The sequence below is a fragment of the Pseudorca crassidens genome, chromosome 5 (assembly GCF_039906515.1).
Source record: "Pseudorca crassidens isolate mPseCra1 chromosome 5, mPseCra1.hap1, whole genome shotgun sequence".
In the NCBI taxonomy this organism is placed as follows: domain Eukaryota; kingdom Metazoa; phylum Chordata; class Mammalia; order Artiodactyla; family Delphinidae; genus Pseudorca; species Pseudorca crassidens.
The window spans coordinates 87,913,598-87,935,419 of NC_090300.1; the positions used below are offsets into that span (position 1 = coordinate 87,913,598).

At 39.6% G+C, this 21,822-nt stretch overlaps 1 protein-coding gene across 1 annotated transcript in view; it reads right to left on the reverse strand.

Annotated features, from left to right (window-relative positions):
- Positions 1 to 21,488, reverse strand: part of GAP43 (growth associated protein 43) — a 93,250-nt gene extending 71,762 nt beyond the window's left edge. The window contains exon 1 of the mRNA XM_067738830.1: positions 21,331 to 21,488. Coding sequence (XP_067594931.1) covers positions 21,331 to 21,360 — 30 coding nt within the window. The 5' untranslated portion in view covers positions 21,361 to 21,488. The remainder of the gene's footprint in view (positions 1 to 21,330) is intronic.
- Positions 21,489 to 21,822: the final 334 nt, after the last annotated feature.

Consider the following 21,822-nt stretch of genomic DNA (forward strand, 5'->3'; position numbering starts at 1 on the left):
GAATGACAGCTTTGGAAGTTGCCACTGTGCATATAAACAGTTGGCATAAGCAGAGACGCTTGCAGGAAGAATCTTTATAGGTCACAAATGCTGGACAGATTGGTGGCCTAGGCCATACAATCTGTTTATCTAAGGCTGACTTACCCTTGGCCCTGAGTTTCTGGACCCCGACAGTGAGGGAATATTAGAAGAATCTTAAATCATGGTTTAAGAATAATCTTATCAAGAAGCATAATCTAATATGTTTTGGTTTTAGTAGCACATTTAAAAAACTTTAAGTTAGTCCTCTGTTCAATTTCTTAAAATTGTTATTAAACCAAAGTTCCGACAAATGACAGTTGATCATCACCTTAGACCCAAACTAGAAATCTCAAAAATCCCTAAAAGTCCATAGTCTGGGTTTTGTGTACATGTGTATATATTTGCATGCCATTTTATTTTTCATTTTGTGGGAACTCTTAATACCTAAATTCTTGCCAAGGCCAAATGCTGAAAAGCCTCAATAAGTGTTTTTCTTGAGATATTTCAAAGCATTTGACAACTGTAGGAATTTCATTTTAATGCTCTAGATTTATTCCAAAGCTTGATTTTTCTGTGCAAACAAAACTAAACTGAGCTGATGAATCTTCATTCATTAAGAAGCGAAAGTGTTCTGAAATACATTAAGAGGTCTGGGGACACAACAGGGGACTTCCCTGGAGGTCTAGTGGCTAGGGCTCCACACTGCCACTGCAGGGGGTGTGGGTTTGATCCCAGGTCAGGGAACTAGGATCCTGCATGCTGTGTGGCAAAAAAAAAAAAAAAAAAAAGAGGTTTGGAGATTTTTTTTGTGGCAACAAGAGAATAGAACTCATTGGTTACAAATATCCAAATTTGGTATTTAGCTCCCATCTCTGGAATGAGCATGAAGAATGGCGAGGCACAGTGAAGTTTGTCAGGGATCAAGACAAGAAGACAAAGGTGAATGAGTTCACTAAATTAACTGTCCAGAGCTTCACGTATTCGACTTTGACTTCAAGCATTCTGCATCTGACTTTTTGAATGATGGCGGGTAAGCAAAGTTTTGGTTGGGCCCTGCTACCCTTTTAAGTGAGGTTAACCTGCTTTCTCTCTATTGAGGAGTGCTATAAATGAATAGCAACAACACCCAAAATGTTGGAGATATTCCAGTGAAGGCTGAACTCCGACCTCATCATGATGTCATGGAGAGGAACTCATGCATCCTATAGAGTGGACAAGCATATGTGCTTCGTTTTTTCAGTCTACATCCTTTAATTTATAGTAGACACTTAATAAATGTTTCCTAATGAATAAATCAATGATTTCATAGACAAGATGACTTCTAAAATTGCTTCTAACTTTTAGATACTATGAAAGTGATAGGTGATCTATTGATAGACCAAAATAATATAGGGGCCAGCCATACATGCACCTTAAAGATGTCTCTCTTTGGGGAAAGAAGAAAGATTGAATGGTAGCTTTTTTAGGCTCTCTGCCTCAATGAGAATGTCAGAGGGATCCAGGCATGCTGAAGATGCCCCACATTAGCAAAGTTACCACCTCACTTCTGTCCTGGAATGAAGCCTCTGATGAAGATCAGGCTTCAAGAATGCCAGGGGATTAGGTTTTGATTCAAGATCAGGTTATAATCCCAGAACCCAGTGCCTGGCCACTGTGCCACCATTTGCTATTCTGCATTCTATTCTTTAATGCCCACAAATCAATTGTTCTCTTAGGATGTTGGAATGTCTTGAAATTTTTCATTTTTATTTAAATCTCCATCAGATTATAAGTTACTGATGCTGAGAAAACGTAGATGCAGAATTCTAGCTGCAGCTACAGCCATGTGGAATCACGGCACACTCAGTAACCACAAAGGATTTTTCTTTTTGCCTGGCAACTCAAATCTTTTCTAGAAGATCTTGCTGGTTTTATCTTGGAATGTTTTTGCCACGTTGACTCTTTGAAGTGTAACCTGGAATGCAAATAGGACATGCGATGGATGTTCTATCTTATTCAGTGTTTAGAATGCCTCCTGGTGTCTGACTTATTGCTACAGGTTTGTTATCCTTTCTCAACCAGTGTTTGAACTCCTCCCACTCTCACCCATTCATCACGCTGATAGTCCTGTCCAAAGACTATCAGGTAAAATACAATAATCAGTCAAAGCCAGATGGTGCCAGTGGCAAATGCAAGCATTTCCCTTACGGCACCTGCCTCAAATAAATAAATAACACCATCATATTTGACAATTTAATGAGTATAAATTTACCACAGCAGGAAAATCCTCCCCAAATACTTAAACAGTTAAAATGTAAAAGGAGAGATAAATAAGCATTTTTGTAGTGGTATAATGAAGGAGAATAAAGAAGGAGAGAAAGGAAGTGTGGGGTGGGGTCTGCTTTATATAGGATGATGAGAGAAAGCCTCCTTGAAGAGATCTACACAGGTGAGATTTGGGCAGAGCCCTGAGGAGGTAAGGGAGCAAAAGTCACTGAGAATAGGTGTGAACGAAGCATTTCAAGCAGAAGGAACAGCAAGAGCAGAAGCCCTGAGGCTGCTGCCATAACACAGTGAAAAATATTAGTAGCTTTGGTCTGATTTCTTGAGTACAGGATTGTACCAGTCAGATTCTTGCGTGCAAGCATAGAAACTAGACTGGATTCGGAAAATAGCAGAGCTCAAATTATTGATGGGAAGGCCAGAGAACAAGACTCAAAAAATAGGCAGGAACCAAGGAAAGCAAGCTGGATCCAGGAAACAGAGTCAAGGTGAGACCCCTGACTGGTTAGGACATCAGTTCGTGGGTACCACAGACCCCAGACTCCAAATGCCACCATCTCTGAGAATAATTTATCATTGCCATTGCATCTTTACATCATTCCTTGAAGATTCAGAGTGGCTGAGTCTAGGTCTTGAGATGCTCACATTCCAGTTGCCTGGAAGCGATAAGCCTCTGTACCTTCTAAGTGTGAAGGAAACTTAAACTTCTATTCTTATTTTATTGACCACATCTGTAAGATAGGCTAATTATATCTCTTGAGTTCCAGACTCCAAGAACCAATATCTATTAGTCCTAAAAACTATTGAGAGCACAGGGTGGGCAAAATTTAAATCAGAACGTTAGTATCTCATTTCTCAATTAACCAATTGCAAGTTCCTTAAACCTTAGACATGTACACACACACACACACACACACACACACACACACAAAATCCAGAAACTAGTCCTTGAAGAATTCCTACCAAAAAATACTTGACATATGATTCCTTTAACATAGACCCCAAATCATCACCATCAACAACATCAACAATAACAAGCAATAGCTAACATTAGTGCTCACTATATGCCAAGTATAGTTCCAAGTATTTTACATATATTAACACATTTAATCCTTAAAAAGCCTCTGGCTTTGCAGTATTTAAGTCTTAATACCTATGAATGTTCTCTTATTCACAAAACTCACCCTCCAGGTCTCCAAGGCAGATTGGATAGTCACATCTACATGAGAAGAAACACTAGTGCATTCCTACAGTGGAAAACATCCCTGAACAATTAGGAAAATACACCTGAGATTAATAAAATTATCCAGGAGCACATTGTAGAATACACACTTTGAAATAGACATAGAGAGGTCTACCACACTATACTGTGAGCTACTTGAGGGTAGAGAGTGTTCCTTTTTCTAAGAAAATTATTTCTATATTTCCAGTATTCTGCATAATTTCTGGCTTAGTAGATGGTTAATAAATGTTTATTGAAAGAATAAGTGACTTTCATATAACATTTGAGGAAAATATTTTCTCACAAAGTTAGTCCTGATAAAAAAAGACTAATTGAAAAATAAGATAAATGAGTCAAAAGGTGGAAAACACAAAAACTTCTAGTCTTCATTTGTGAAAGAACCCTGTCCATTTATGAAGCACATAAATGCTGACTTCACAAATTTATAATACTTAGGGATATGTACATCCAGAAACTGAAAGCATGATCCTCTTTTTACCCCTCTGAAAGAAGTGGCACCGACATAGGAAGAAATTCCAGCTCAGCCCTTTCTGAGCTGAATACCTTAACTTCCCAACATCCGCACCATGAAGGATTGGACATAGATCAGTGTTTCCCAAATTCTGCTCCCCAGGCTTCCTCAGAGGGGCCTCAGAGCAGAGAGGAGGGGACTGACAGGACAGAAGGCTGGGCCACCAAACTCTGCTCTGGCCAAATAGCACCTTTTACCTATTTTATGTATTTGGATTCTGAGAAATATCTGGGATCAAAAGTTCTGTGGCTCAAAAGAAGTTTAAAAAAAAACAGCTAGATAATCTCTAAGATCCCTTTACCTCTACTAATCAATGATAATTATTACCATCAGGTATATAGTGAAAGAGAATGACAGCTTTTCCCTGGGAGATTAAATAAAAAGGTAGTTAGTAGGAAGCCTTGAACAGTGCCTTGTGAAATCTGGAACAGTGGCGAACCCAGGAATGAAATTTAAGCAGTGTCTAGGGGAAACAGAAAAGGACAGTAAGTACAAAACATATAAATGCTCTTTCTCTTCTCTCTTTTCTCTCTCTCTCTCTCTGTATGTATACATATATATGTGCAACATATACACACACACATAAACTATATGGGGGGAGAAGACTTACTAGGGAGGTTACTACAGTGATTGCAGCATGGATCCAGACAGAGAATGAGGAAAGGTCTGGAATGATTTTATAAAAGAGGTGATTTTTCAACAGAATTTTTGGAGGCAAAACATAGTTTGGCAGATGGAGGAAAGAAAGCATTTCAGGTGGTGAAGATAGAACCACTTAATGTTAGGAGGAAATAAAAGCTTATATGGATAGAGTGCCTAGTAGAGTTTGTTATCCTCTAGTCTATTTAGTCTATTCTCTAATCTTTTTGTACCATCTTAGGCCTGACCTGTTGACCACCCACTGGAATCCAAGGAAAACTCCCTTCTTAGTTCCAGAGAATTAGGCTGAAATTTTGTTTAATCAGAACAACCCAGATTTATTTGCTATTCCTGGAGTATGATAAGGTCATTGGCAACTTAAAATTTACATCTTCTAGAAATGGCTCCAAGGGTTCCACCCATGTCCAGTGGGTCTTTTAAAGTTCTACCATATCCCACCAATCCAACTTCTCCAACATTGAATACTTGCTTCTGTCATCTACTTTCTCAGCAACCCAAACTACTCATGTATCTTTTCCACCTCCCCTGTAATTACTGAAATAAAAAATGTACAACTGAGAAAAGTGACTCATTTTTTTCAGCTGAAGTCTGCTTCAGCTTGCCTTCCTTATGCTCATCCATTCCCTAAACTGGAAAATTATATTCTTTTGGTTCTTCCCAAATTTGATTTTGGAGTGAGCATTACCCCAACCTATAAATGAGATTTGTTTCCAAAGTTTGTTTTGCAAGTTAGCAGCTTGAAACTTAGAATATCATTTCCTGAAGAAAGAAATCTAAAAGAGTGTTTAAGTTTCCAGCCAGACCAAAAAAAGTATTTTTAATCTCTATGTTATATAGCTTTAGTTCAAAGGGACCTAGCTACCTAATGACCATGCAACATTCTTCTGTTTTCTTGATTCTCATATATATTCTTAAAAAGGAAACAGACTACACTGAAGATTATTTCTCCCTCTCCAGAATTCCAAGGGGGAATCCATTCCTCCTCAGCTCCACTCCCCAGAACGAATATTTTTGTAAGAGACATATGCTAGATATTGTTAAGTCAATGATTACCCAGCCATTTGTTTCTTCCTTCCCCTGTAGGAAAATTTTTCCTTTTGTTTATCAGTTTGGGCATAAACAACATCAGACAGGTGGATGCTTCCATAGCACATAGACAGTCACCAGAAAAAACAACAATTAAGCATCATAGTGCATATATTTTTTTTCTAATTTGAAATTAAAGAGAGTAAAAGGAGTAAGAGAATATGTACATGCAACTACAAGTCATATCATTAACAAAGAGGAAGGGTGTGAAACTTCACCAGGATTCCTCTGGGAGGGGTTTCAGAAGTCAGCAGTTTTAGATATTATGAAAAGGTTGAAGGTTTAGCCCCTAGCTTGGAAGGCATATTAATGGGTTAAAAATATATAACTTTAAACTGTTCTTCATCCTTAGCCCAAATCATAAGAAGTTTATACTGTCAAGTATGGCTATCTTTCCATGTTGAGGTATCTCTCTACAAAATGGGGACTGTTATTTGCTGAAGCAACCAGCTGGCACCATTTGGGTGAAATCCAAGTCTGTGCAGTCTTAGCTCTGTGTGAGATATCTATCAGGTGCCTAATTATAAAGTGTGCCAGAGTGGGCAGGTTCCATGATTAATTGGTGGGAAGTGGGCAATGTTTGCCTTAGATTTAACCAAATTTTGCCATCACATACAACTCATTAGACACTGATATTTGGTCATATGTGTGGGCTCCATTAACTCAACTTCTATTTAATGGGAGCCTATTATGTGCAAAGCATTGAACTAAGGCTATATACATAAGACAATAAACGAAACATGCTTCCTACACGAAGGGAGATTTTAGAATAGCAAAAGAGACAGACGTGTAAATTAATATTTATAATTAAGTCTGTGGAATGTTGTAGCATAGGCATGTACTAGACACAATGATGGCACAAAGGAAAGATCAACATATCTGCTTGGAGGATCAGGGAGTCTCCACAAAGAAAAAAACAACTCTAGCCACATTGTGGAAATACATTAGAAAGGTGTTACGTAGAAAAGAAGGGAAAGGAAGGTATTCCAGGCAAAAGGAATAGTGTTTAGAAAGGGGGAAAGGATGAAGTAACATGGGTTGTTCCATGAAATTGTACAATTACAGTGGAGTGTGGGATGTGAAGAGGGGTAGATTTTGAAGTTTGAAGAGATAGGCAGGGACCAGAAAATTAGCAAGTAAATTTTTAAAAAATCAGATTGAGAACAATTCTTAAAGAAAACAAAAGAAGTGGGGTGATGTGTTAGAAAGTAACCTGGGCACCACTCAGATGGATTTGTCACAGAAGGTGTCTCAAGTAAAGAGTAAGAGAAAGAGAATTCTGGGTAGAGAGAGTAACACACACAAAGGCTTTGAAGAGGGAATGTGCTTGGTGTGTTTTAAAGACTAAAAGGAGGCCAATAGACTTGGTGAGCAAGAAGTGTTTGGTTATAAGAAAAATTCAGAGGAGGGGACAAGTCCTGGATTATGTAGACTTTTATAGGCCTTAGCAGTAATGAGTTTGGTTTTGGTTCTATGTGGAATAGGAAGCTATCAAAGGTTTTTAAATAGTGGAAACACATGATCTGATAGAAACTTTTTAAAAGACCATTCTTTCTACTGAGGGGAGAATGATTATAAAAGGTTGAGGGTGAAAGACAGGAGATTAGATGGGAAGGCTGTTGTGTCAGTCTCCATGAGAGACAACTGGGTTAGAGATGATAGTGGAGATGAAGAAAAAGGGACAGAGATGACGTATTTTTGAGGTAGAGGGTGATGGCAAAGGAAGAACGAATGGCTATTTTGTTTGTTTTCTACTTATAGAAACTAGAAAAAGTAGTAGCATCTAACAATAAAAGGAAGACTGGGGGAATTAATCAGGGTTCCATTTCCATTTAGATGACTGGATGCGAATGGGGAAGAGATTTGGGAAAAAGAGTTGAAGACTTACTTTTAGGACATGTGGAGATTGGGCTCCTGTGGGTCATCAGGACAAGATTTCTAGTGGACAGTTAGATACAAAGCTCTAGAGCCTGGGAAGTAGACTTGGCTAGAGAGCCTGGAGAATTTGAGACCCATTCGTCATGTAGGAGTTGTGGGCACAGATTAGATTAGTCTTGGAACTTCTGTTGACTAAGAACTTGCAAGAATAAGGACAAAAGCCTGCATAACAACAACTTTTCAGGGGCGGAGAGAGAAAGAGGAGCCAAGGGAGAAAAAAAAAGAATGTGAAGCCAAGGATAGAGAAGAGAAAAAACAGCAGAAATAGGTGTTATGGAGCCAAGAAAGTAAAGAGAAGGCATGTTTCATGGTTTCAAATGTCCCAGAGAGGTCATGCAAGATAGCTCCACTTGTCTTTCTGAGAGTTTACAGATCCATCTATTTGTCTTGTAAACTCCCTCAGAGACAATCAAATGTGTTTCTTGAGCCAGGCTCTGAACTCGATACCTTACCTTCAAAGACTTTGCAAACTAGTTCAGGAAGATCAGGTACATACAAATACCAATGGATAATCAAGTAGGGCTCTGTTTAGTGAAGGCTGAATAAACAGGACCGGTAGCATGTGACACTGAAGATCTAAGAGGGGAAGAAGTCACTGGCCATCCGGAAAGCCTTCACAAATGAGATAACTCATGATTCAGGCCTCAGAGTGTGGGTGAAATTGAATTCGGCACTAAGGGGACTTTCCAAGTAGTGGAAATGACAATAAACAAAAGTATAGGGACACTAATACTTAAATTCATGCTAAGTGTGGCTAAGACAAAGTGCCACAGTGGACGAGGAGCTTTGCTATAGAACATGCTATTCTATAAGTTGGAAAGCCTTAGAGACAATTTAGTTCAATACTTTTATTTTATATAGAGGGAAATGATAGCCCAGAGAGATTAAATTTGTTTAAATTCACAAGTCTAGTCAATGGCAGAGCCAGTAGGAGGTAAGGCAAGAATAGGAGATTGGTACCAGATTCTGAAAAACAATCTGAAAAACAATTATAAATAAATAGATTGGTACCAGATTCTGAAAAACAACTATAAATAAATAAATTAGAATTGATGCTCTAAACAAAGAAAAACCATTGAAATTTTGAGAAAAAGGGGATTGAAAAGTAAGATTAACCAGCAGGCAGTGTGCAAAGATGATGCCAAGAAAGCAGGGAATTTTGGTGACTATCCAGCCTTTCTTACCTGGGGTTTCTCATGTGAACCACAGAACCCTTAAAAAAATGATTTGAGTGCTTCCTCCATTCTGCAAAGTATGGTGTGTAACTAGTACTGCTCTAGATGTACAGGAAAGAGATTAATTCATTACCTACAATTATGGGCTTTAGGGCCTTAAGGTGTTAGGGCTTGGTTCTCTTGTAGAATGCTGGTTAAGAAAGGCTGGCAGAAGAAGGAAAAAGACATAAAAGACATTGCAAATAGAATTTGGTAACTGACAGTATGGCTTTCATGAGGGAAGATAGAGTATTTCCATATTATGAGCTGCATAACTAGGAATGTCTGGTGTCTCCAAAAAGATATTGTCAAGAGTAGGGGAGTCAGAGGTCTAATCTAGGGAGAAGATAATTAGCTTAACATGACACTTTCTGAGGTGGTAACAAAAAAATAAAAGAAAAAATAATAATGTTTTTAATATCTGCAAATCTCGGATTATGGGAAAGTTAATTTTTCTATTGGTTTTCCTGTGGTTCTCATAGTTTGGTCCTTTATGGATGGATTTTTACAATATACCTAAGTTCAGTAAAAATAGCAATTTTGATAAGACATACTTAATAAAATAAACTTCAGCTTATACATGAGCCAATCAGTTTCCAGTGACACTAGAATGAGAACATAGAATTATAGAGGCTACAGGAAAACCCATAATTACTGAAAGATACATAGTCTTTTTTTTTTTTTTTTTTACCAAGAATCACGTTTCTTTTCACTTAAGTGAGGATAAAAACTGAATTGGGTCCTAAGTATGCTTAAGTATACTTAAGTAGACTAGTGCCCACACTTCTTGGATTCTTTCCTAAATACTCTTATTCTTGGGCTTACTGTATCTTCCAGATGATGTTCAGAAGTGAAGTCTGAGCCATCTGTGGTCTTATGTTTCCATGACAGTTTTCACTGGAGGGCAATGGCCCAATTCCAAACAGTAATTCTATTTTATAACTCCTCCTCCCTTTTCAAGAATAGTCCTCTTCATTTCTTCTTCTATACTGGTTTCACTCCAAAGGGGTAAGGTATGAAGTTCAAGATGAAAGAAAGTATGCAAGAAACTAGATCTTGTTGATGTTTTCTATACAGCTCTCCAGTTAACTGTCCATAAGTATGGAACACAAATCTGGCTGACTTATCTAAAGCTATCACTCCGTATTCTCAGTCAAAGGCAATCAAAGACATGAAGAGCACTGAATTTAGATTAGCATGAAAGATTTATTCAAATGAATACTAAATACAAACCTGATTTCTCCAGAGTAGCTTTCCAAGGCCATAAAGAAAACAGAATCACCTTCTCTTTCACTGGAGTAAAAAAGTCCTTGGAATGCAGTGGTTAAGGGAAGATTGCAAATGGTGCTTACTCTTCAGAAAAAACTAAATAAATTACCAAAACGGAATAAATCAAACCCCCAAATCAGATTCACCTAAAGAAAGAGCCAATATTTTTTAAGTGAGATAATATTTTCTCTTTCCTTTTGAAAATCTCAGAAATTTTTAGAAATATTAATCCAGTAAAACTTTGGAAGAAAAATTCTCCAAATGCCTAGCTGAAGATGAAATGGGGGATGTTTAAGGTGGATGACTTATAAAGTCTCATTATTCCTTTACATCTCTCAAATAAAGATTTAAAGAAAAGGGCTTTGAAAGGCAATGCCCACCCTAAATATACTCAATGCTTATGTCCCTTCCCCCATTAGAACCCCACAAGAGTCTGGATAGCCAAAGTGGGGCTGCCCTCAATACAATATGGATCTAGAAATCTAATTGCAAGTTAGGTATTTAGAAACCAATAATTTCTCTTTAAAGAAATCCTGCCTTGCTTTGTGTGTGTATAAATATCAGAGACAATTGCTGCCTCTACTGGGGTTTGAGTAGAACTGTGCAATGCATCTTTTAGACTAGCTGTTGAGGATCTAGTTTGGCTATTAAGAAGAGCTTTGACTTCTCAGTTTATACTCCAAATTGGTAAATTGGTTTCTGAACCAAAAAGCAAGTAGGAGTGGGAAGAGGATTTGCATTTTAACAGCTCCTAGTCTAGGCTAGTTCCTAGGCTGGTTGTGCTGACTAAGAGGTTCTGAAGCCATTTAGGAAAGCAGCCAATTCCTGAGTTTGCTTAACCTTTGGAGATCATTTCATTTATTTTTTCTTTACTTCATCTAGCTCTTTTATATAGTCATTAATGGGAAGACATTAGGGTCTTTCAAATTTTCATTTAAAAATAACATTTTGAATAGTTATTGGAACTGAGATTACAAATAATGGATGTAAAGCTAATTACCAAAATTCTACATTTAGAGCAAACTGGTGCATATGGAGACAACAGCTCAATGTTTTAGAAAGTGCCAATTTGCTAAAAATAGATAAATATGATGATTACTGCTGGAATTAATTTAAGGGCATTCAAAATGAGATGACTAATATCAAGGAGTAGCATTTCTCTGATATAAATTCAAGGGAGATGTTTTATACCCGTTATTGCCCAATCCTTTTGCAGAAACAATCCCACAAACCAAAAAGGAGAAGTTAGATCAAAGTTATACCATGCCAAATTAGCAAGAGCATATGATAGCTGATAACCCTCTTAGTCAGGTGGAACCTGCCAGAGTCCAGCTTCTGGAAAAAAGTGAAAACAATGCTTGTCAACTCTAGCTGTGGAGATTTGCCCTAACTTTTCTTTTTTAGGTATAAAACCTCATGAGATCAGTTATCCGTGTGGTTACTGCTTCCTTTCCGAGTCATCGGTGGTGATAACCCTACCAATAATAAGCATATATAATACAGGCTAAATGAAAACAGCCAAAGGGAAAATAGTGATCTGCTGCATTTGAGGTAAATCCCTCCTCATCCGGTAAGCTTCCCTATTATGGACATACAGGAGACTCTTTCTCAGCCAGTTTACTCTCCCCCTAGATTCACAGGTGTGAGTTTCCAGAAATTGTCTAAATCACGTGATCTGGCCCTTCATCCAGTTAGAGATGATTGTTCTGTTGGTAACTAGCTGAACTGAGAAGGACCAGTCAGGTTCATTCAGTCTCATTCTTTCTCTCATATTCCCTTTCTCTTTTTCTCTCTCTCTGTGTATGTGTATGTACATAGATACATTTCTGTTTCTTAGCTAGAATTCCTAATTGAGAGCCAGAGAAGCTGGGGTTGTTAGTAACTGAGTCTTTTAAATGCAGGGCTCCAGAAGGAAAGTCTATGAATTCCTTATGTTGAAGTTCCCAGATCTACCCTGGTTCCCATAAGCTTGGCTGTTCAGCTTCTTAATTTCATGTGCTATCTAGTTTCCTTTCAATAGATCTCTTTTCTAGACCATTAAAAGTGGTGTCTGTTACTTGTACCCAACAAAAGGAGACATAAATAATACAAGTACATGGGTGTGTGTGTGTGTGTGTGTGTGTGTGTGTGTAGAGAGACAGAGACAGACAGACACACACACACACACAGACAGAGGCAGAGCGAGACAGAGAGAAGTGGCTAGAGTGAAAGATTAAAGGTGATCATTAACCAACTGTAAATATAATCCAAAAAATAATTGCTTCCCTCTGGACACCTGCATATTTGCAAATTTCTAGTTAATGTATCTTTCTATCAAACTCTATATAAGCCCCCTTTATAAAAGTAGTTTTCAAAATATCCATGATATTAATTTTTCTATGTTAAACTTCTGGCTTCTAGGAAAAGCAAATCTCTTAGACAAACTTGATCCCATTGTTATGCTTAAAAATATTTTCAAATATTATCCATACACTAAGAAATCAGATCCTTTGGGTTGCAAGAATTTATTGCTTGTATGAGAATTGGATAAATTTTGTATTATTAAATAGATAACATCCCAATTAACCAGGGAGGCAGGAGAACTGAAATGCCCTTTGTAGAGATCCTGAAAGTTTAGATTATTTATGGTATTAGAGTTGAGTTGGAAAAGGCTCAGGACTGTATACCACTTCTGATCAAGGTTAATTCCTGATGCAATGAGAAACCCTGAGGTTGTATGAAAATTGTGCTCAGATGATCATCTTTGAACAGTGCTTTCCCCAACCAGGCTCCATCCCCATTTTCAATCTCCCAATCAGCCCCACATTCCCTCTCTACTATTCTGCCTGACTGGGTTCTCATGTGATTGATGTGAGCACAGCATGCCTGGTAATCTTAGTGCTGAGAACCCAGTTTGGAAGTGAGGTGAGGGGGGGGGGAGGATGGGGATAGGGGAGAAGCAGCCAGTTTAGCAAGTGGGAAGAGAAATTTAAATGTGCAGAACAGACTAAAACAGAAAAAGATAAAAAGAAAAATAGTGCATATTTCTGCCTTTGAACTGATCGTTGGGGTCGCATGACAATTCGAATATCTGCTTATTTAAGTTCTGTCACTGAAGTTTTCGAAGGAAATGATAAAGATATGCTATGCTCCCATCCATTAGCACGTTTAGGTTAATATTTACTCTGTAGAGAATAGGAGAGGAGGGGTAGGAATGGGAAATGGATGTATATTCTATACAGAGAGCAAGGGTACTTCTTGGCATAGAACTGTGAGTACTTTAGGTTTCAATACGTGGAATTCCTCAGTTAATAATACTTTACACTTGAAAAACACATCGTTTGCAAAGCACTTTTATTTTTACCACTTTATGTGAGCCTCACACCAGCCTAGTAGAAAAGGCAGGTTTGGATCTGGAGTATATTCTTTTTATGTGCCCACTTATATAGATGAATAAACTGAGGCTCAGAAAGATGATGTTACTTACCCAAGGTCACACGACAAGCAATTGGCAGAGCCGGGTCTAGAACCCAGGGTAGGGTTTATTCCACTACAAAGACATGAAACAGGACATTAAACAAACAACATCTAAGAAAATAAGATCTGTAAATAATTAAGGATAGGGAATCTGGAGGGTCACACTCCCATTCTACAACCTGAACTCACTGCAAGGGTATCACTCTGTTCTAAGCAGACAGGAGCTGGAATTGTAACTTTGACCACCACCACCTTGAGAGGACCAACAGAGCTGAGTGTGTATTTACACAGAGCCATCTCTCAACAGGTACATAGCTATGATCTTCTGTACCAAAACATATCCCCTAATGGCCCATCATGATGATCCCTCCCTTCCTACATTTATTCCCTCAATAAATATTTTTTGTTGAGAGGCTACTATGTGTCAGACATACCTTAATGTACCTGTTTTGCCTAAAATACCTATTTGGAAAGTTGGAAGGGACACACTTTTTCTTAAAAGTCTCCTGTTACGGTCTCGCCCACTAAACACTAGAATGAGCTGGCATTACTTAATTAGACAAACTCCACTTGGACCAGAGGGGAGGAGAAAAAAAAATAGGACAACTCAAAGAAAGAGATCGAAAGAGATTGAGAGCCATGAGCAAGATATAAAATAAGGGTGTGGAGACTGCGAAACACTATTCAACTCCACCAATAGATCATTTTGTCTTACTGTTCTCAAGGCCATGCCAATTTAGTCAGAGAAAATCCACCACTTAGGGTCTGGCAACGAGTATTTTCAGGTAAAGCTGTAGCCACAGTGTGCCCCATATTGGCCACAAGAGGCCTAGCTCAGAATCCAAATTCCTTCAGCCAATTCAAACCTAAGAAAGATAAACCTGACCTGATTCTCATTCATTTAACAGACATTTGAGGGACTACTTACCATTCAACCTCCCTTTACCTTCATGCAAGATTTCACTTTGTGGAATATTATCGTGTGGCTAGTTCGGTGGGCAGAAAAGATACCCAAATGAAACTGAAATTAATCCTTGGACGTGGGCCCCTGAGCACAGGCCAACACTACAGGCATTTTTTAAAGTTTGTGTGATCAATGAAATAACTAAGAGTAGTGAGGGATTGCGTCAGGGACTATTTGGAATAGCTGTGCAACAAAGCAATAGGTGTAAGCACTTGGGGCCCAAAAGGAAGGGCACGAGAAGATACAAGATGATGATAACTGTGTGTCTAACCTGGGACTCTCCTACCCTCAGAGGGTGCGGCTGGTACACTGGTTGGTGGACATCAAAGGGAGGTTTTCAGATAGTACCAGTTATAATAGTTTGGAGCAACACAGTATACTTGGGCTCATTTTGTATTTTGTGTCTGCTTTCATTAAAAACGGATCGTTTTCCTGCTGTATAGCACAGGGAACTCCACTTCGCTGTACAGTAGAAATTAACACAACATTGTGAAACAACTATACCTCAATTAAAAAAAAAAAACTGATGGTTTTCATGTCTATACGTCAATAACAAGAATCAATGATGATTAGCTCCACTTCAAAATTTGATGCCAATAGATTAAAAAAAAATCTAGTAGTGGTCCATCCATTTAGACATGCCACAACTTATGGAAAGACTGTAAACCTAGTTCTGTATTCATTTAGCAAACAGAATATCCACAGTTAAAATCCGTTACTTTATGTGCTAAGCATTGTGGTAGGCACTGGCGATAGAAAAATAATCAAGATTTCACCCTTTCCCTTAAGCAGCTCACAGTATGGACACCAGTATGTGAAAAAACAAATGTTGTATAGTGTAACAAGTGATATAATAGTGATTGTACAAACTACAGTGTGGTCACAAAGAAGGTAGAAGAAAACTTAACATCAGGCAGGACAAGAATGGCTTAAAAGAGCTAACTCTTATGGGGGGAGTGGCAATTTTCTATTCTGAGAGGGAAATGAAATTTTCTAGGCATAAAGCAAAGACATCAAGGCAGGCCTGAAATACTGATGTAGTGTCGTTGAGAGAAGAGGTGCTTGAAGATGGCACTGGAAAGATAGTCAAGACTAGATCATGCCGGAAATCTCTGGCAGTCCAGTGGTTAGGACTCCATACTTCCACTTCCAGGGGCACGGGTTCAATCCCTGGTCAGGGAACTAAGATCCCGCATGCCTCCCAGCACAGCCAAATTAAAGAAAAGAAAAAAAAAAGGAAGACTAGATCATGCAATCCATGCTGAGGAGTTTGTATTTAGCTTACTGTTAACAGGGAACCATTAGAAGATTGTCAGGAGGGAAATAATCTGATCAGACTTGTGTTAGGTAAAGATAAGAGCAATGCTATTTGCAAGAGCGGAAGGAGAGGAAGATGGAGGCAGGGAGTCCATGTAAGAAGCTATTGTCTTTGTCCAGATGGGAGGTAATGAACGTCAGAATCAGCTTATTTGTGGTGGAGATGAAAAAGCAGAGGATGAATTCAAAATCTTTTTAACTGGAATCAAAGAATGTCTTAACTAGATTTGGGGACTGAAAGAAAAGAATACTTTTAGGATCACTCCCATTTTCCTAGAGTTTGGAAGCTGGATAGATGGAGTTACAGCAATAAGGGTGGGAATTTGGAGGAAGACTAAGTGGTACAAAATGGGAGACACTGCGTTTGACTTTGTTCCTAAGGAACATAGGTGTCTCTGAAATCTAGGGATCAGAACTCGGGTGAGAGATCCAGTCCACAGATTTGGAAATCACACAGGTGGTTACAAACTCTGGAGGTGGATGAGATCACCTAGAATTAGAGTGTTGAATAAGAAGAGAAAGGCATCAAGATAAATAACCAGGAGATAATTGATATTTGGGGAGGGAGAGAGTGAAAGAAGCCAGCAAAGAAGAATGGAGAAGGACCTATCTGAGAGGGAGAAGAGAGAGGGAACTATGATGGGGCCAAAGGAGGAGACAGTTTCAGGAAGAGGAATGGGCAACAATACAAAATACCAAAGACATGTCAGATGAGATGTGAACTAAAGAGTCACTGGATATGGTGTCTTTTTCAGAATATGTTTCAACGGAATTCTGGGAACAGAAGCCTTATTAAAGTAAATGGTATAGTGAATGGGGAGTGATGAAGAGGAGGAATCAACGACGAGCAGAAGGAACTACTCTCTAACAGGAAAAGGAAGCATAGTAGGCACTTGACATTCCTGAAGGACTGGCAGTTTCTAAGCCAAGACTCATGTTGCAAACCTCAGAGAGAAAATTTTCTTACATTTGTATTGACCTTTGTTTTCATATCAGTTTTGTTTGGTCCCTACAAAAACCTTTAAGGTAAGCATGCTGGGTTTTTTGTTTGTTCGTTTTCTTTTTTTTTTTTTTTTAAGTCTCCATACTATAGGGAAATTGAAGCCCTAGATTATGTGATTCAGTCAAGGATCACAGAATCAGTCAGTGGTATAAACTAAGGACTCTCAGTACAGTGCTCTTCCCAGTACCACAGAGAATGTTCTGAAGATTAACCAGGGGCAACCAGACCACACTTCAGAAACTCAGAAGGGAGAATTCCTGCCCACAGTCACTTCTTTGATTGACAACAGACATGATTGGTTGCCTAAATGCCTCTATGACAGCTAATAGGGAAGTGATTAGGTAAATGCTGTATCTTCTCTTTTGATGACCTGAGTATGTGCATCCTTTGAAATGCCCCTTTAATATTAGAGGAAGATTTCAGACTTGTCTTACTTTATCAATATGAGCAAGGGAGACATTTGGTTAATATATACACCTACCATTGCCTCAAAGACACTCCCCCCCCTTTCCTTGTGGAGCCAGGTAAAACTGAAGCATGTAGATTCATCAGTCCCAGTTTCACTATGATGGAGGCGAAGGAGACCCTAAGCTACTCTTCCTCTCAGTGAACAGGAGTGCTGCCCTTTAGCATAAAGCATGAATGGTTTTCTGTAGTTTTGCCAGCTCAGCAAGAGAGAAAGTTAACCCTATATTTTCTTATCCCAATTGCCTCAGCATGGGTGGGAAAGGAAGGGAGCAGAGTTACAGGCTGTCAGCATGAGAGAGCAGGGATCATTGTGTATGCACCTTGGCATGGGTTAGAAGGCATTATAGAGTCACCAGATACTAATGCATTTCTAGATTCACCATTAATTCTCTAAGATTCTCTGCGAGTCTAGATAATTTGGCAGAAAAAAAATGCCCTTTAAATGATTTCTTCTTCTGTTTAAATTTGGAAATGTGTGATAGAAATCACCATTTAAAAAAGAAAAAAAGAACAGTTTCAATTAGAGTAAGTACGATGCTTCCATTTAATTAATTCACTTAGTCCCTGGGTGACACTGGGTGTGGCTCGGTGAGATTCAGGAGGAATCCAGTTTATCACTAGGAGGAATCTGCACCAAGCAGCAAGGCAGCATCCTTCCACACCTTTCCAACACTGCAAGGGAAAAGCGCAGCCAGGTTGGAATTCTGAACCACAGATCCCGCTAAGATAAGAATTATTTGTTGTATGTGGAAAAATGCAGATGTTGATGGGGGTTGAAGGCTTGAGGGCTAGAAGGGCTTCTTGCTTGCGCTGGTGTCTTTTTACTTCGATTACAAATTAAAGTCTTTATTTTTAAACAAAAGAAACACCTCGCAGTTTTCTTGCTTTGTGGACACAGATCTTGCAAGTTTTTCATCATCTGTAAAATGCATGGTAATTAAGCTATTTAAAGTTAGCCTCAAGACATTTGAAAAATGAGAAGCCAATAAAATGTCAGGGATTCTTTTATCTTATTCCTCCTTTGACCACTCCTTTACCATCTTCTCCTCTCCACCCCACTCTCATTCTCTTCTTTCTGCTATAATAATCTATAGTGGTAATTAGTGGCTAATAAAGATCATTTATGCTTTCTTCTCAGCCATTCGCAATGTATTACAACTTGGAAATCCAGGACGGCTTCTTTATGCAGCTCAAGTGGAAGAGGAAGGAAGTGCAATCCCTCCAGCCCCCTCCCACGTTTCTGCTGGGTTTCATGGGTGTGGCAGAGTTTAGACCTTTGCAGGTTTTTGCCCTGGTTTTATTCCCTATTAAGGGCTAGGGTTATGAATAGATGGCAGAAAAAAGATAAACACAGTCGGATTCTGCCATGAATGATATAGGATCATTTCACCCACAAGCACAAAACCTGTGTGAGATCTAAGTACTCAGGCTATAGAAATGCCAGTCAGTGTAGTGTGAGCCCACGCCCTGAATACACCATTTCCTTTAGTCTGACTTAATGGCATCCTAAATACTGACTTATGTGAATGATACACAGCAGTGGTCAGTAGGGGACATGACCATTTCACACAGAAGTACACATGTATAAAATTTATGGCAAAATAGGATTATTTCTATACCTTTCAATTTTCTGTCTTGAATATGAATTATGCAAAAACACATGCCGGCATATGGAAACCACACAGAGTACACACATGACTGTTGTACGTAAAGTATGTGGATACTGTACACATTTACATGTGAATTTCTACAACTCCCTAAACACACAATTTCGGCTTCATCACTTTGCACATATCCTAGTGAATACTTGGGGCTGTCAGTAAGAAGACCCAAGTGAAGGCAGCTGTCCCCTTTTGGGGAAGGGAATTTCTTTAGCCTCAATTCCCTTTCGAAAAATCATGCTTGGTTTCCTTTGTCAGAGGGGGCATGTGTATACATGTATATGTATACATAGGGTGGCAAAAAGTTGTAAACCAGCATATTTTTTTCTTCCCCCAAATTAAAGCTTTTTTAATGAACAGCATTGTCTTCCTTAGGGCTCCACCTTCCTAAATTTTATTTCTGCAGCTCACCAGGTGGGCAACCTCAGAACATTTCCTTGACAGTGTGCTTAACCCAGCCACCTGTATCTACTGCATTTATGCATTAGAATGAAGGAAGGCAAGGAGAGGAAATGTCCTGGTTTGAAAAATGAGCCAGCGGAAGCATCAATCTCCGGAATCATATAGCAGTTTAGGGAAGTACCACATGTAAGACTCTCATGCTCTTCCCCAAACACCCTTACACAAACCACTCACAAAACCCCAGGTACCTGATACTTTATCTATCTATCATCTATCTATCTCCCTATCTATCGATCATCTATCTGTCTATTTGTTTTTGCCCTGCCTCTCCACCCTCTCCACCCTCTCCACTCACTGCTCTGAGATTCTGCTTCTGTCTCCCTTCCCCTTCCTCTTCCTTCTTCATCCTCACTACCCCGCCCCCTGCCCTCCACCCCCAGCCCCGCTTCCAGGGCTCTGGCTAAATGTGCAAAGCTGGCAGCCTGTTCCTTCTCCACTTCTCCCTCCACCCCCTTCGAATTCAGCGAGTGTATTACAAATTGCCCCCTATGCAATACCTGCACAGGAATAATGCCCATATCCTATCTCTTGCACCCCACCCCGAAAGCAATCAACCTGCAAAGGTCTTTTTTGACCAAGACCGCCTCGCCTCGCAGGGAGACGCATACACACGTACAAGCACACACTCACCCAAATCTCACACCCATTTTTCTCCTTAACCTTCGCCAATATCACTCAAACGTGTTCCGGTCAATGTTTGAAAGCTCCCTTTGCAGAATGCCGCGGCACTGTCGGTTGCTGCGGAATACCGTACTAGTCATTCTTCCCCACCCCTCACCCCAATCAAGTTTCTAAAACGTCTTTCAAGAAACAAGTGAGCAATTTGAAATGGAAGAAAAACCTGAGCAGTGGGGGAGGGGGAGGGGACTCTGATTCTTGCTTATCTTGTTTGTGTCCTTCTTCCTGATGAAAATGAGTCACCATGCTTATTATCCGGAATGTTAGTCCGTCTTTGGTCACTACAATTCCAGGTAGGATGCAAAGGAAGGGCAGAAGAGACCTGATTTCCAACAGGTAATACTCGGCTCGTCTTTCCCATCCCATCGGAGCTCGAATCTCCTAGGGGCGTGGTCCACCCTCTCCTCGGACCAGCTGGTGCACAATCGGCTGCTGGTCTTGGGAAGGGGATTTTCCCCTTCTACTCGGCCAGTTTCTCCCCCCCACCCCCAGCCCCAGTTATCTCTAGATTCTCTTAAAAAAAAAAAAAAAAACAACTCCCAAATTACAGTTTCATTCATTCATTGAAAAATAAATAAATTAATTAAACCTTCACATGTGTTTCCATTAATACCTGCACCCATGTGAAGCTCATGCATGTAGGAAATAAGGCTTCTTCCGCAGCACATGTGAAAAAATTGTACGATAGAACAAGCAATACTCATAACTGAATATTATTCTTTCAACCTTGCTTTTTGCAAATAATATAAAGGATTGCCTCCCCATCTTGTAGGTAGAGCTCACATCTTCTCCTCCACACCCATTTCCATATCCACATCCGCAAAACCAGAGACCTAAAACGCTGAACATTTACTAATAGCCAAAAAAATCTTTTTTTTTTTCCTAGCCAAACAGGCGTATTTTTTCTAACCTCATCCTAATTAGTAGCAGCATTCCAAAAGCAGACTGTGAAAGAATAGAATAAAAGCTGGGATGCAAGCATCAGTTACCATATGCTAAGGAAACGCAAGCACCATGGCCAGAGCAGAAGCGGTTCAAATATTTTTTCTACCTTTACAGGGAAATATTGCACTCTGGTAATTTCACAACAGCAAGAAGTAAAAATCTTTAGGTCTACCTGTTTGGTTCTTCTCATACAGCACAGCATGGTCGTATCGTCCCTCGCCTTCTTCCTGCCTTCTCTCCTTTCCTCCTCTCTTTCTTATTCCCCCCCTCTCCACCTCTTTTCTGCTCGCTTGCTCACTCGCTCTCTCGCGCTAGCGCACTCTCTCTCCCTCCCTCTCCCTCCCTCTCCCTCTCTCTCTCTCTCTCTCTCTCTCTCTCTCTCTCTCTCTCTCTCCCCCTCACACACACCAGGGCAGTTAGCAGCAACTGTAAGGTCCACAGCTATTGCTCACCGCACATGCTCTCTCTCTCTCCTCTTCCCTCTCTTCCTCTTTTCTCTTCTCTCCACCCACTCGCTGCCTATCCCTCTTTTTCCTCCCTGTCTCTCGATCTCTTTCTCAGAATTGTTCACTAGCTTTCAATGACTAATCACTTCCCCCGGCCCCACCCCCATTCTAGACAGTCACCCCCTTCCAGTCCCCTGCCAGCCTCATGAATATTTAAA